General features: G+C 41.3%; 1 protein-coding gene across 1 annotated transcript in view; it reads right to left on the reverse strand.

The window, feature by feature from the left end:
• Nucleotides 1–3,112: 3,112 nt before the first annotated feature.
• Nucleotides 3,113–16,699, reverse strand: part of LOC142107499 (transmembrane protease serine 3-like) — a 30,670-nt gene continuing 17,083 nt past the window's right edge. Inside the window, exons 9-14 of the mRNA XM_075190955.1 lie at nucleotides 15,424–15,589; nucleotides 13,679–13,848; nucleotides 13,066–13,161; nucleotides 9,880–10,022; nucleotides 3,921–4,073; nucleotides 3,113–3,153 (exon numbers count right to left, since the gene is read on the reverse strand). Coding sequence (XP_075047056.1) covers nucleotides 3,133–3,153; nucleotides 3,921–4,073; nucleotides 9,880–10,022; nucleotides 13,066–13,161; nucleotides 13,679–13,848; nucleotides 15,424–15,589 — 749 coding nt within the window. The 3' untranslated portion in view covers nucleotides 3,113–3,132. The remainder of the gene's footprint in view (nucleotides 3,154–3,920; nucleotides 4,074–9,879; nucleotides 10,023–13,065; nucleotides 13,162–13,678; nucleotides 13,849–15,423; nucleotides 15,590–16,699) is intronic.

Consider the following 16,699-nt stretch of genomic DNA (forward strand, 5'->3'; position numbering starts at 1 on the left):
GTACAGCGCTGCGGAATCAGTGGCGCTATACAAATAAATGGTGATGATGATGATGATGAAGGCATTTCCTAACACACTTTTGACTCAATCTCCCAATTTCTTTGTTTTGGGGGGACAGGGAACAATATTTAGGGGTAATGCAGTTTGAACAATCTCCCCTCTCACAAGCGTCTCTTATTTTCCCTGTTTAGTTGTCAGTTTTCCCGGAAGTTTGTCAAACACCAGCTTAATAAATCTGTTTGTAGTTTGATCACGGCGATCTGTAAAGTGGTGGTTTGTTAAACTGTGGTTTTCAGACCCTTTACTGGCAGTTTGGCCTTTAGTTGAAGCAAACCGCCCTTCAGTAAATCTAGCCACAGTGGGCCTGATTCATTAAGGAAAGTTAAGCAAAAAATTGAGTAAATTTTCTTACTCAAGTTTTCTGGACAAAACTATGTCACAATGCAAGGGGTGCAAATGAGTTTATTATTTTGCACATAAGATAAATACTGGCTGTATTGTCATGTAGCACACAAATACTTGATAGCTTATTTGTACACTGAAATTTCAAGTTGATCTAGGACATGCCCTACCCCAAATATAAATCTGCCATCACATTTTAAATTTACCTCCCCCTCCAATGCAACATGGTTTTGCCTTACTTACTTTTGCTTATCTTTCTTTAATGAATCAGGCCGTGTTCTTAAACGGAGGCGCTCTGGAATTCAATAAATAGTAAATTCAAATCTATAGTAATCTATAGTAATTCAAAATTAAATGAATATTCTCTTCAATCTTTTATTATATACTTAATAGCAATTTAATATTTAAAAGGATAGTAATGTGATTAGTCATGTACTGAATTAGAAGTTAAAAATGATAAAATATCAATATAGGTTTCCCTCCCCTCATATTTTGTATAATGTAACTTCTCTAGACATATGAATGTATTCTTTTGTGTTGTATTTGTTATAACAAATATCACTTACAATTACTTATAATCCAGAGAAATATTGTGTGTATAAGTTCTGAAGAGAGGAACACAGCTAAATCAAGGACAGTAACATTGTTGTATTAGTTGCAGTATTTTGTAGGATTTGTGTCAATTTGAACTACAGTTGAAAAGCTGATTAGTAATGGTCACATTGTGATTACAGGCTATAAAAACTGAAATACATGCCTGGTCTATGTAGATTACATTCCACAAATCTCAATTGTATAATGAACCCATATAAACATCTTAGGCTGGGTACATACTACAGAAACTTTCCCGATGTGATATCGTTAACCATTTTACCAACGACTGATCAGCAGCCGATTCATGTGTACACACTGTACACGTTGTACAAGATTTACCTTCAGATCTGTGCCCTTCATCTGTCATAACCATCGGCTGAAAAGATGGTGACTCTGCTCATTCCATAGAGATGGGATGGACACTGCCGGTCGTAGGTGCTTACACACTGCAGAATCTGCACGACATTGTTCCATCGTTGAACAAGATTTTAGTCCGTTTATAAAAGCAAATAAAACAATACGATGAGCTTTGGAACGATAATCGTCCATCCTTGGAGCCAGGGGCAAACGCAGGATTTGTAGAGGGGGGATTCCACACCACGCCACCAGTGGGTGTGACCAGCATGCATGGGGGCGTGGCTATAATATTAGACAGTGCTTTGCTGCTCTCCAACTCTTCCTATCCCCATAATATACATGGGCAATGCTGCGTAGACTACTGTTAGGGGCACACAGCTCTCCCTTTTCAAGCAGAGCCATGTGAAGCGGGGGCAGGGTCCAGCCACCTCAATTATACAGTGCCCCAGGCTTGAAGGGGGGTTTCCAGGTACAAGGGAACCCCCTTCGGTTTGCCTATGGGAGCGTACACGCTAATACAATATTGGGCCGAACGGTTGATTATCGGGTGACTGGCCCAATAATTGGCTGAAAACCCTGTAGTGTGTATCCAGCCTTATAGTTTTTAAATTACTATACAATCAGGGAGGTAACTGAAATTGTAATCTTGTAGCCAGGGACCGGCAGGCAAATTTTATCCTGGGGGACAAAACTCAGATCAGCAGCCTATTGGGGACATTTTAAAGAGAAAAAAAAAGTTTTCCTGCCCCCAACCCAGCTTGTTGCTAATATGAATACCCTTGTTAAATGTTACATGGAAAGTATCAACATTATAAAATGCTGATTGCGTTAATCTTAATTCAAGTTTAGGCCTTAGAAGCCCTTATGTAAGCTGACACGTCTTCCCTGGCTTCTAACCTGTAGGTCTAACAATAAGGGCTAAATTTACTAAACTGCGGGTTTGAAAAAGCAGAGGTGTTGCCTATAGCAACCAATCAGATTGTAGCTGTCATTTATTTAGTGCACTCAACAAAATGACACACCAGCATCTGATTGGTTGCTATGGGCAACATCTCCACTTTTTCAAAGCCGCAGTTTAGTAAATATACCCCTAAGTGATTAAGTATAAACTAATATATATTAGTTACAGAACGCGGTGATCGCATATACCGCTGATCGATCAGGATCCCCTCTGCAGGAAGCTGCTGTGTTAGGAAGTGGCATTAGTCTTTGAATATATTTATAAATAAAGTAGTTTTTAATCTTTAAGGATTTTTAAATATGTATTTTTATGTTTTTATCTGTTTGGTTAACATATATCTTTTTATATATATTTAGTTTTTTTAGTAAATTGTGGCAATAAGAGAATTTTGTCACCATAAGTGAACAGGCATATAGTGTAGATATGGACAGTGCGGATTCAGGGATTTATACACAGAGATATGGCTGGTGACATCACAGCAGCTCAAATGACTCTAATCTCATCTTTTTATAACCTGAATCAGATTACATTAAGACTGTATACTAAAGATGTGTGATGTTTAGTTTTTAACAGAGCTGCAGTAGAACAAGAGGTAAACTGTGAACAATGTATTTTGTTTGTATGCCCCATATTTTGGAAAAATTTAATTTCAGGTTGGAATGGCCCTTTAAATAGGCCCATCATGCCTGTACCCACACACATACATATATATTTTATGTACACATACACATTTAGTACAGATGCACACAGGGGGAAATTAAAGGAAACAATTTTTATTATAATTTTTTTAATATAATTGTTGTTGGATGGTCTTCTGGTCATGGAATCTCACTATCAGTCTAAAGAGAAAGAAAACAGATTGTTATATGTCTGTTATCACATGTACATAATGCAACACATATGTGGCCCTAAACCAGGTGTCATGCCAAGAATGGTCCTGGGATGAGGGTCAGATTATTTTTTGGACGTTCCTGAAAATCTATTGAGCAGGTCAGCGCTGGTGTATAAGATAACTGACCACACTAACAGCCCCAGTGTACCCCAACTGTATCACATGACCCTGCCTCCAAAGATTTACCTAGTCAAAATTGGGACAAAATAAGCTCCGCCCTGATGTATGCAAAACACACAAATATGTCATACAAACACAACCTAACACTCCTGACCACGCCTCCTTTCTAATGAAGCCCTGCCCATTCTCCTATAAGCACCGCCCCCTGCAAGGTTCATACACACACACGTGGACTGTTGTACATACACACACACATGTGGTCTGTTGCTTTTACAGAGCAGCAATATTCCCCAGTATGTAGCCAGGATATACACAGAGCCATAAGGAGAAAATAAATATACTTTTTAAGTGCCTCTTTTTTGGAGCAATGGTCCAGTATCTCCGGTAATAAGCATTAACACTTTCCTATATTATTTATCTAATGGAATTATAAAGTAATACATTTATATCATAATGTGTGCAGTACACTTTCAGATGCCCCCCAGATCAGCCAGCCCCTGACTGTTCTCCAATGAGTTATTGGGCCTCATGGTAAGTGAGACTACCGCATACGAAACTGAAGGTTCCATCAACGGTCTTTACAAGATCCCTCACCTGAAGTCGGTGATACACCCAGTCTAGCAGTGCGGTGATATTGGTGTAGACTCCAGGCCGATTGGGTCTTCCACAACCTTCACCCCAGCTCACAATGCCAACCTGCCACCATAGCCCCCCTTCCTGGCAGACCAGGGGCCCCCCGCTATCTCCCTGTGTAAGGAGAAAAGTTACAACATTATTATTATTATTATTATTAATATTAAAGTGGAATGTCTTCTTTATAGCCTAAATTACTACTCTACAAAACACCCTCCTATTTATTTAGTTATATGTGATTGTAAGACACAGCAGAGGGCTACTTAGAACTTAGAACTCTGCTGCAGTTGGCTCAATATCTCAGTGGTTTGTGATACAAAAAAGACCACGATACCGGATTAAAATCCGATCTAAATCAATTCACTCATTATCGGGCTTGTTGCTACTCCCAAAATGACCACAGACCACTGCTTTTGGCCTACTGGTATGGACAGTTGAACACTGGTCCAGTTTCTAGGGTCTCAGTCTGCAGCAGTATAGTCCCTCTGTGCCAAACTCCTCCGCCGGCCCACACCGATTTCCCCTCCTCATTCCTTGGTACTTTAGGAACGAACACCTGGATCTTCTCAATGTTATTGTCTCTGGAACCCTGTTCCCCCTTGCACAGATATATGTTCTCCATATTGATTTGACAAAAGAAACAAAGCTGAAATAAATATAGTTCAAGTACCTGTCACCTACAGAGAGTGGAAGCAGACAGTTTGTGTGCTGATCCCGTATTCAGCCCATCAGTTCATTAAGAACTAGTGCAGTAATAGGCAACACAATATAATCGAGGGCCCATATGGGTGGTCCTCTGACCTTCAAAAAGGCCGCACATTACTCTTAATCTCAGTAATACATGAAAACTATACATTTAATCAAAGAAAGAGACACCTGTTTGCAATAACATATCATTGACCTCCCAACATTTAGAATCCTGGAAGCAGGACAAAATAAGCTCCACCCCTGTTCTGCACAAACACTGCCCACAAAGGGGCAAATTTTGGCAAACTCCACCCACTTTGATTATGGGGAAAGATCTTTTACTTGGCACAGCAGACTTCCCGACTATAATCCTATTGCGTGATACAGTGATACTCCTGTCGCTTAGATAGGCACAATCCCTGACCAATTTGGCCACACTCCTGAGTTGGCCTGAGCCCTACTTGCCAAATTTTTAGACCATTCCTCCGGGGGATTCCCGAGGGGGAGGTCCAAGGGGGAAGTGCTGATGTGATGACACACTATACGAAATTCGGAAATGTCCTTGACATTGTAGTATGTTCTCCCCATGTTTGGGTGGGTTTCCTCCAGGTGCTCTGGTTTCCTCCCACACTCCAAAAACATACTGGTAGGTTAATTGGCTGCTATCAAATTGACCCTAGTCTGTGTGTGTGTGTGTGTGTGTGTGTGTGTGTGTGTCTGTGTGTATGTTAGGGAATTTAGACTGTAAGCTCCAATGGGGCAGGGACTGATGTGAGTGAGTTCTCTGTACAGCGCTGCGGAATTAGTGGCTCTATATAAATAGCTGCTGCTGATGATGAGGATTGTAGGAGAGTAGGCAAGTACGACCTAAGTACCAAGCAGCCAGATCCACTCTGGGGCAAACTATGACTGGCAATAATTACAAATATAAGTATTAATGCATCAGTACATTTCCATATCTTACTCTCATTTAGGTCTAGTGGTGTTTTCTATAGTGTATATTTTGCTTTACAGTCACAATTATCTTCTTTAGACGTTGTTATCTAACCGAAGATACACAACACATTGATATATTTGTGCTGTAAGAGTAATTTGTTTGATTACAGCTAATGTTAGGAATTTAGATAAAACACTGAAGGCTTTATGGCTATTATATTGATTAGTCTGAAAGGCAAATAACTCCTCTGGGAAATGAGACACGATCAATGTTAGAATTGAAAAGGTCAACTGAAAGGCTTGATAGGGGATGTGGGTTTAATGTAAGTCACATGGCTACTGTCTACCTTCTCCAAGCTCACAATAACAAATATCTCATTGCCTCTTTAAATACACTATGGGGGAATTCAATTGGCCTGCGCACTATTAACGTTATTACGGTAATAGTGCACGTAAATACCGTTATTACAGTAGTTTCAACGCAGGCTTTTTGCTCGCAGTTCCCTGAGCTGCGAGCGGAAAGCCGGCTTAAATTTACCGTAATAACGGTAATAGGTTTAGCGCAGCCATACTCTGGGGGCAATTGAACTCCCTCCTATATCTCTGTTTCTTATGTTATTTATCTAATGGACATAAATATTTGTACAAGAATGGCTTTCTGTACAGTCTGCATCAATGTCTGGTACAAACAGCAGTCAGGCAGCCCATCTGAAGCATCACCATTGTTCTTGTCATCTATCATCTTTGATAGGACCGTGTATATGCAAAAAAAATCCTCCTCTCGCCTCCATCTGCAAAGAGGCTCTGGTTATTATTGAAGTAAAGGGGTCCCCACGACGTTCACTAAATGCACACGGCAAAATCATGGATTTTGAACCCCTTCGTCTCAATGGTCGTCCCAGTGGACATCAAGGCTCTCGAGAGATGGCTTTATAACCTGGAAGTACATCTGGGCATGTGGAGAGGTGGAAAATTCTCCGGAGGTACATTTGTAAAAGTATAAATGTCACATCAAAGTTCGACCTTCTTACATGGGGCAAATTTGTGTGTATGCACTTCTCCACCATAATGCCACACGGAGGCCATTGTTGGACTGGACCTTGATGACTTTGGTGAAGACCTGGAGGGGCCACAAGTTCAGCTGCACCGCTCTCAGTTCCCTTAAATCAGAAGATGATCTGAAATACCATAAGGACTAGCAACATTGGATGTTCTGTCCATGGTATTGGAGTCCCCAATTACCAAGCTGGCATCTGTTATTCTCCAAATATATTCCTTGCTTCAAATTGATCAAACTCAAACACCGGCACAAGTTTACCATTGTCAGGTGGATTATCGGATTCAAATTCTTGTTCCCTCCATTCTATAGTCTCAAATGTCTACTTGAAGAAGCCTAGAGTGGATCACGATCCACCAGACAACATTCATGGTAGCCACCAACTTGCATGTTACATGTAGCTGAGGGGGAAGGGGGGTGATGCCTTCTCTGCCAATGTTCCATGAAGCAGCAGTGAGGCTGCAGACAATGTCTCCCCTCCTGCAGCTTACTGAAGCTCCCTCCGGTGATCAGTCTGTGGCTATTGTCATAGTAACTAAAAGGAAGCTTGTGATTATCGGTGTGGCCTGCATCCTATTGGTTAATATAACAGCAGCCATGGGTTGATTAGTAAAGGAAGCTTCAGTAAGCTCCAGTAAGCTGGAGGAGGTGAGAAACTGTCATTGTGATATACACAGAGTCCCTTACAAAATGTTGATGTGGAGCCTACAAATGTCTTTTTACACCCCTGAGCACCCTGCAATCTTTCGAGGACATAAAAAGAGGACTACTGGAATGGAAGCCAGTGAGAGTTTTTAATGCTGGACAACTTCCTCTCATTTCTACTGCCAAGTGGGATTAACACTTCAGTGTCTCACTGTTATGTCAGAAGGAGCAGGAAGAGAAAACCTACAATGTCTTGTCCCTAAAAAATGATAAATCATATAAATTATACAGTTTATCTATAAATAATGAAAATCAATGGAAGGCACTATGAAAAAAGAATTTTAGGTCATGCAAACACACCGAGACAGAGGTGACTGAGTTCTAGTACTAAGAAATTATAATCAATATATTAAATGAATGGCGTGATAAGTAGGTTATTGTAGTCAAGGGTGAAAGTCAAATCGATTTTGCAATTTTAGATACATTATTGCAGTTATAGTTAATGTGGAGGTTTACAAGATCACCCTACCTGATAGTATCTAGTGGATGGAGTAACGGGATATAAATTAGTATTGCAACACAGAAAACACGATAAACATTGGTTTAATAGTTAAATAAATGAAGGTTAATTGCCTATTGTAAATATGATGGTATCGTACAAGCTCATTATTTAGTTCTTATGTTTTTGCTGGAAGTTATTATGGGAAATTTTTCACCCTGCAGCAACACTATCTTAAAGCTAACTCTCCCAAAGTGTCTGTGAGACTCCAGAATTTCGGGCAATATTTCCAGACTCCTGGGTGATGTGATTTGTGTCATCATTGTACCGAGCTTGTTTTGACTGATGACTACTTGCTGGTATTGACAGAGCGATGCTTGGGGGTGCGGAGTCTAACATGCCTCTGGTCTTTGCCAAGGACGCCCGCAAGGGAGTTTGGATTTTGCTGCAAGAGGTGCTCAGGCCGCGGTTCTTCAAGATAGCCATCAACAAAGTAGTGGCGGGAGAAAAGGCGTAGTCGTACTGTCAAGCCGTGAAGGATGCGAGATACAAGGGATTAAATCAGAGGAGTAATCAGGAAGCCAGAGGTCAAACCAGGAGATTCAATGCAGCCCAAAGGAGAATCCAAGATCAGAGTCAGATGGAGTCAGAAGCCAGGAAGTCAGTTAGGAAGCAGGAACAGAACCTGGAGCGCTGGAGCATAAGGTGACCCTGATACTCTGGCATCCTAGTGGTGCCAGAAACTCCTATATATAGTGTGAGCAGGGTCCTGATTGGAGGTCAGAGCACATCTGACCGCTGACAGTCAACTCAACAGCGTCCCATTGCTTAGCAATGGAGACGTGGCCGTATAGCGTTAGCGCCCGCAGGAAGGAAGGAAGCAACTTCTGCATGAGGAGAGAAGACAACTATCCAAGGCACCTTGGGGAAGTGCAGGAACGGCGCCTGACAATCATGGCTTCACCCGCAATGTGATACCCACCCAATACACCCAGATTTCCACCATGTGTCATCTGTATGATGGAAATAAACGTAACCATTGAAGCTAATTACAGGCTAGCAGCACAGAACATCTTCACAATTATATAGATATTTTTGGATAATCTACTTCGCCTTGTAAATTACATGGATATTAGAAGTCGACAATGAGTTATGTAATCACCTAAAAGTCTGAAGCTGTAGACTTAACACTTGTAAATGGAAATCCACTGAGAATTGTAATAGTAGAAAATGCACAAGTATTCCAAATAAACACTGATAAAAGAATCAGAATTCAGCGATTGTAAGCGATAACATCAGAATGGAATACACAGGATTTACATATATTATCTACAGGAGGATGGATGGATAGATAGATGATAGATATATAATAGATAGATAGATAGATAGATATATAATAGATAGATAGATAGATGATAGATAGATAGATAGATGATAGATAGATACATAGATAGATAGATAGATAGATAGATAGGTGATAGATAGATACATAGATAGATAGATAGATATATAGATATATGATATATAGATAGATAGATAGATAGATAGATAGATAGATAGATAGATAGATAGATGATAGATAGATACATAGATAGATACATAGATAGATAGATATATGATAGATAGATAGATAGATAGATAGATAGATAGATAGATAGATGATAGATAGATACATAGATAGATAGATAGATAGATAGATAGATAGATAGATAGATAGGTGATAGATAGATACATGGATAGATAGATTGATATATAGATAGATAGATAGATAGATAGATGATAGATAGATACATAGATACATAGATAGATAGATAGATAGATAGATAGATAGATGATAGATAGATAGATAGATAGATAGATATATAGATAGATGATAGATAGATGATAGATACATAGATAGATAGATAGATAGATAGATAGATAGATAGATAGATAGATGATATATAGATATATAGATAGATAATAGACAGATAGATAGATAATAGATAGATAGATAGATAGATAATAGATAGATAGATAGATAGATAGATAGATAGATAGATAGATAGATAGATTTTCCACCTGGCAGTGTACAGTTTCTTTGTTTGACAACGTACCTGACAAGAGTCTACTTTGCCGTTCAGGTACCCAGCGCAGAGCATTTGGTCAGTGATCAGCCCGGGGTAGTGGGAGGACTGGTTGCAGATCTGGCTGCCGATCAGGTGCACCTTGGCCTCTCGGAGGACTGGAGACAGTTGACCTGTGTGGTAGGAATGGAAAGAAGAAGGAAAGTTCAATGTCTGTATATGCAGACGAGTCACTGGAGTGCCTGAGCCCCTAGCAGTCAGGATTTAAATCTTATAACCCTCCCAGAGCATTTTTGCTACCCCCAGCCTATAACCTTGTCCTCACAAATACATCATCTGGATAAAATAAGTCTAAAATAATTATATTCCATTGAAAATCTATAATGACATAAATTTCTGCATAGATAATGAAATAAATGTAACATGATAAAACAAGAGGCAACCAGCCATCTCTTTAATTCAAGGCATGTGTATCTATGCTAAAAAAAATTACTTTGATGTGTTGTAATGAATGGTGAACTGCATTGCCTTTCCTTTCTATGACTGTCAGAAAAGCTCAGAAATGTATTTGTATGTTGCTTGCTGCACCATTTCAAATGTCTGTGAAAGTACATCTCACATTCAAGTTGCTGGCTTGGATCGTTGATAAACATGCTCTCTTTGCAGCAACAAATGATAGGCAAGTAACCAAACTGGACAAGACTTGCCCACTCGGCACTTGGGACAAGTGGCCAGATCTCTTGTCGGGCATCACAGGAGCCTATTGGAACGTTGAGAAAATGACTGGACAGGAAGACCAATAAAGGTCACCTGAGGTCATCTTCTCAACGCTTTTACAAACATGTTTCGCTAACGATCTAATTGATTGTGATCGTATTGTTTTGGGAACACACGATCTGTGATATTGGACAATTGCACTCAGATATCACAGTGGGAGTAGCCAGTATTACGTAGTCTGGAGTTAGTTTCACTTCAGTGAACACCTATTTGATAAACAAGTCAGTCACCAAGTGACTAAGATGATCTGACAGCGTATATTGGATAATTACACAGCTCATCCACTAAAACATATCTCGCCTCTTTTAAAGTAAGGCTGGGTACACACTACAGGTTTTTCACCCAATTATCATGTCAATCACATAAACGACCGTTAGACCTGATATCGCATTAGTGTGTACGCTCACACCATCATGTTTTATCGTACCAAAGCTCATCGTATTTGATTTGATTTTATAAACGGACTAAAAATTAGAAATGCTCACTGACACCCGTGAACTGGTTTTGGTTTTGGACCTGGATTAACTTCGTGTTTTGGTTTTGGCAAAACCGCCCTTGTGTGTTTTGGTTTTGAATTTTTTTGAAAAAATTATGCTAAAATCACATAATTTTGCTCTTTTTCTGTTCCTACATTATTATTATCCTCAATAACACTAATTTCAAGTAATTTGCAGTCAATTTGGACCACATCACAGGTCACAATATTATTTTCATACACTTTCGGGCAAATACCTCAGCGACCTGGCTGGATGGTAAGTGACAGAGCAATGACACAAACACACGGCAGTTCCTAGCACATCTAGGGCACATTGGCACACAGCAGTGGCAGAAAAGAAAAGGGGGGTTCGCCTTCCCTCTCACCCCTCGTTATGTTGGATCTTAAAAAGGAATTTAAAACTCACGAGATCCAAGATCCGATGACGTCACAATGACGTTTTGCCTCGTTTTCAATTCCGAGGGCGCGCAACAGTACTGAGCCGACTCGGCTCGGTACTCGGATCCCCTAAGTTTGGGTGTGTTCAGTTCTCGATGAACCGAGCCTGAGCATCTCTATTAAAAATCTCTATAAACCATGGAACGTGCCGATTCTGCTGTGTGTACACACTCACGACCAGCAGTCTAGGCAGATCTCCATAGAGTTTACAGAGTCACCATCTTTTCAGCCGATGGTTATGACAGATGAAGAGCACAGATCTGAAGGTAAATCTTGTAAAACGTGTATAGTGTGTACACATGGATCGACTGCTGATCGGGACTTTCAGCCGTTGGTAAAATCATTAACGATATCACATCGGGAGAAAATTTCTGTAGTGTGTACGCCGCCTTAGGAGCAAATCCAGGTACAGGGTGCAAATTTGCACTTGGACTTACCACGTTGCAATACAAGGGGTTAAATGCTATTTTTTATTTGGCATGTAGGCAGAGAGAACACTTCCTGCTTTTGTACAGAGCACAGATAATGCTGTAAAGATTTGTGTTTATATAGCATTTTTACAGTAGTCTTTGTACTTGTTAAGTAATGTTTTTATTATAGTGGTATGTGCATACATACAAATGCATTTTCTCCCATGTAAATTGGGCCCTGCTGGTGCAAAAGCCTCGGAGGGGACAGCTAGGGGCAGAGTGTGAGCGGAAGAAGCTGGTGGGACCAGACATTTCGTTAAAAGGGGTGAAGAACGGAACTAGGCACGGCGTGGATGAACGAGAGTAGGTGTGGGCACTGGGTAGTAGTTGGATGCCAGGGCTGGAGACAGCATGATGGTGAGAGAGTGGAGAGGGGATCCGCAACCAAACACAACAGGGAGAGCGGAGGGAGCCAGAGTGAGTGACAATGGAGCAGAGAGCCTTGGACCAGGTACAAGGCAGGCAGGACTTTATTGATATTAATGAAAGCCTATGATTAAACACAGCTCGAATGATAATAATCTGTGCCAACCAAACACATTGTGGTGGGATTAAGAGTGAAGGCATCTGGGGACCAGACTTGGCAAAGGTGAGTGTGGAGGAGGAGAAAGCCGGAGGAGGCACTTAAGGGAAGAGTGTGAGTGGAGGTAGACACCAGATACAGTGGAGTCAGAGAACAAGAACATTGTCGACTGAGAATGGAAGTGGAGCAGGCCATGAACAGGGGAGAGTGGAGGAGATCGTAACTGGTGATGGGCAAAAGCACTATGGGGAGGTGAGTACCAGGAGCATCTGAGTACCAGGAGCATCTGAGTACCAGGAGTAAATGAGTACCAGGTAGCAGGGATGGATGACAAGGATTGTTGTCCAAGCTTTGAATACTCTACGGACATCTCCCAATTCCCAATATACCATACAGACCCATGTGAGAGCTTCATCAACGTGAAGTAGAGAGTTAATGGATGGATATTATATCGGATAGTAAATCATACACAACCACCCGTCCAGCCACATCGAGACCCTCTGGCTCCTCACCCCCCTCGCTCACGTGACCCCAGCCGCTGATCCAACAGTTGCCCGTTGCCTGGAACTGCTGCTGTGTCCTGGGCAGACATACAGGCCGCAAAGTCTCTGCAAATAGATGGTCAGAAGAGAAGTTAGGGGGATTGCAAACAGGAAGACATTTATAAGCATATAATCCCATACCATTTATTTATTTTATAGAAGTCTTATATAATTATTAAAGCTGTACTGACTTGTAGAAAGCAAAGGTCCCACCACAATTCCAGTGATGGTTTCGGAATCTTTAGTCAGATAAAACAACTCCCTCTGATTGGTCAGATTACTTCACCTATGAATCCACACTGGACAGACAACCGGACCTCCTGCCTATCCAGACCACCTAACACAAAACTCAGGGATCAACATCACAGTCGATTAAAGATGGGGGGACCCTAACTAACAATATATAGCTAATGGAGGGTTACTCACAAATAGTCTAGAGATTATTCTATTTCAGATTTGCTCATTATTTCCTTCTGGACAACATTTTAACAAATCAAATTGTTATGTCTTTCAGCAGGAAGCACCTTGCCTTCACCCCTGAATTTCCATGGATTTGTAAGTCCTGAAAGGGGATTGGCCTCACCAGAGAAGCCCATAGGCTGGCTAGTTTTCAGCAGGGCCACATCGTAGTCATTGGTTTCAGGGTTGTAGAGCCCATTGTAGTAGATGCTGCGGATGGAATGAGAAGTTGATGGGTTGAGGGAGGTAGAACCAGCATGGACCTTCCACCTACCAACAGTAAGGAAGTTGGACCTGTGAGGTCAGAAACAGAATTATACTTAATATTGATCAACGATCTACTCACAGCTAACTTTCCCTATTCATTCTCCTTGACCACTGTGCCGCTTTTGATGCAGTCTGTCACCGTCTTCTCCTGGACAACCTAAGCCTTGCCCTTCATGGCACTGTGCTCTCCTTCTTCACCTCCTACCTCTCTAAATGCTCCTTCAGTGTTTCTAGTTTTGTCCCACACTCCTTTCCACCCCCTGCATCAGTTAGGGTCCCTCAAGATTTTTCTCAGTCCTCTCTTTATCTATCTTTGAACTATTATGCTCCTTTGGTCCCCGCTATCACCTTTATAAAGATTACAGTGAAATCTACCTTTCATTCCAGATCTCTCTCCTTCTCTTTTGTCCAACATTCTCTCCACCATCTCCACTTGGATGTCTCAATCCTACGTAATGTTCAACATGTGAAATAACAGATTATGATCCTCCCTCCTCCCAGTGTCACTGTACCCCACCTCTAGTCTCACTCATCAACACTCTTGCCAGTTCCCCATGCCCGCGGCCTTGGTATCATGCTCGACTCATCCTTAGCTTTACTCAACAAGTCTGGTATCATGCATGGTCATTTCACTTTCTCCATTGCCAGAATATACCCCTTTCTCACTTACTATACCACTATCCATTGTCTCATAATCTCTAGTCTTGACTACTTCAACCTTCTGCTACCGTGCATTCTCCTTGTCATCCTTCCCCTCTACAATCCGTCCTAGATGCCAGACAGGGCTGATCTTCCTCTCTCACCGCTCCACATCCACTACACCAGTCTGAAAATCCCTACACTGTCTCTCAATAACTAGAAAATCCAATTCAAGCTACTCACCCTCACATTCATCATCATCATCATCATCATCATCATCATTTATTTATATAGTGCCACTAATTCCGCAGCGCTGTACAGAGAACTCACTCACATCAGTCTCTGCCCCATTGGAGCTTACAGTCTAAATTCCCTAATTCACACACACAGACAGACAGACAGACAGACAGACACACACGGGTCAATTTGTTAGCAGCCAATTAACCTACCAGTATGTTTTAGGAGTGTGGGAGGAAACCGGAGCACCCAGAGGAAACCCACACAAACACGGGGAAACCATACAAACTCCTCACAGATAAGGCCATTGTTGGGAATTGAACTCATTACCCCAGTGCTGTGAGGCAGAAGTGCTAACCACTGAGCCAACATGCTGCCTGCACCAATATCTCCTCCTCATACAACTTTGACTTTGTCACAAGAAACACTCCCTTTTACCCTCTTAGATCTGTCTCTAACTTGCCACCTCCAACTAGACTGTAAGCTCTCATACGCAAGGCCCTCTCTACCCCCTGCCTTACTTCTGTACTTTCTTCATTAACCTTGTATGTACTTGTATTTGTATATACTTGTTCTGTTTAGATGAATGGTTTGTATTTTGTATGATTTGTCATTCTGACTGTGTAGAGTTTTGTGGTTCCTTACAAATAAACAATCATCACTGCACAGCTGGAGAGTTCTGTCTGGTAATAATAAAGAAGACAGAGCATCCACAAAACTACTCACAGAATAAAGCAGTGAGCCGCGCTCATGACCCATTGGGAAGAAATGATGGATCCTCCACAAACATGGCGTCCATCCCAACGCAGGCTGACCTGCCATGGCCAACGTCCCCAGGCCGACGGAGACCCTCCTACTATACGCTGACTCTCAGCGGCAGAGCGACCACAGTCTAGAATGAGAACACAACAATGGGTTAATGCTAATGCCGTAGACTAAACACATTTGCACATTTTAGTCTTCAAATATGTTGGGCAAAGAAAGCGATGAGGCTAGAAAAAGCCCAGATTGATAAAAAATAAGAGCCTATTAGACCCAAAATAATTTGGGTATAATAAGCAGAGATAAATTATGCCCAATAGATCTGGGCATTAAATCTTTTGCTGATATTCTACATAAGATATTCCTTATAAAGTTATCAATTTATTTTCCACAAAAATTGCTGAATAAACCAATAACTGGGAAAGTAAAATCTATACCAAATTAATAATAATACTACTTGCTGAATACATCAGTTGTTGTTTGCAGTGAACTTTGTTGTAAGGTATTATATGTGTGCATATGTTAAGCAGCACGGTGGCTCAGTGGTTAGCACTTCTGCCTTACAGTGCTGGAGACATGAGTTTGATTCCCGACCATGGCCTTATCTGTGTGGGTGAGAGGACCCTGCTTATAATCCTCTAATGATCAGTATGCCATTGAATTTAAATTTAAAGGAGTCTCCTCTAATATTTTTGCATTTTCCAAGGTTTCATATGACCTGTGGGCACACACTAATCTTTGCACAGAATACAGTGCCCACTATAGACATATGCCATCCTGTGGGCACACACTAATCTTTGCACAGAATACAGTGCCCACTATAGACATATGCCATCCTGTTGGCACACACTAATCTTTGCACAGAATACAGTGCCCACTATAGATTTATGATAGCCCTGTTGGCACACACTAATCTTTGTTCCGAATACAGTGCCCACAATAGATTTATGCCAGTCCTGTTGGCACACACGGATCTCTGTACAGAATACAGTGACCACTATATAGATGTAGGCCAGGTACACAAACAATGAGATAATAAAGCAGAGAATACCAGACTTTCCCTAGAGATCACACAGGAGATGATGCCAGGATACCAGCTCACTGTGTCCTGCACAGTCAGAGGTCAAGCTAAACAGATTCAGCCTCATCAATAACATGTCGCCATCTTACCACCATCCATGAGGGATCAGAGAACAGAGAGAGATTTCTATCTATTTGTCAAACTGCCACATTACATGTA

Source organism: Mixophyes fleayi, chromosome 11, assembly GCF_038048845.1.
Source record: "Mixophyes fleayi isolate aMixFle1 chromosome 11, aMixFle1.hap1, whole genome shotgun sequence".
Taxonomy (NCBI): domain Eukaryota; kingdom Metazoa; phylum Chordata; class Amphibia; order Anura; family Limnodynastidae; genus Mixophyes; species Mixophyes fleayi.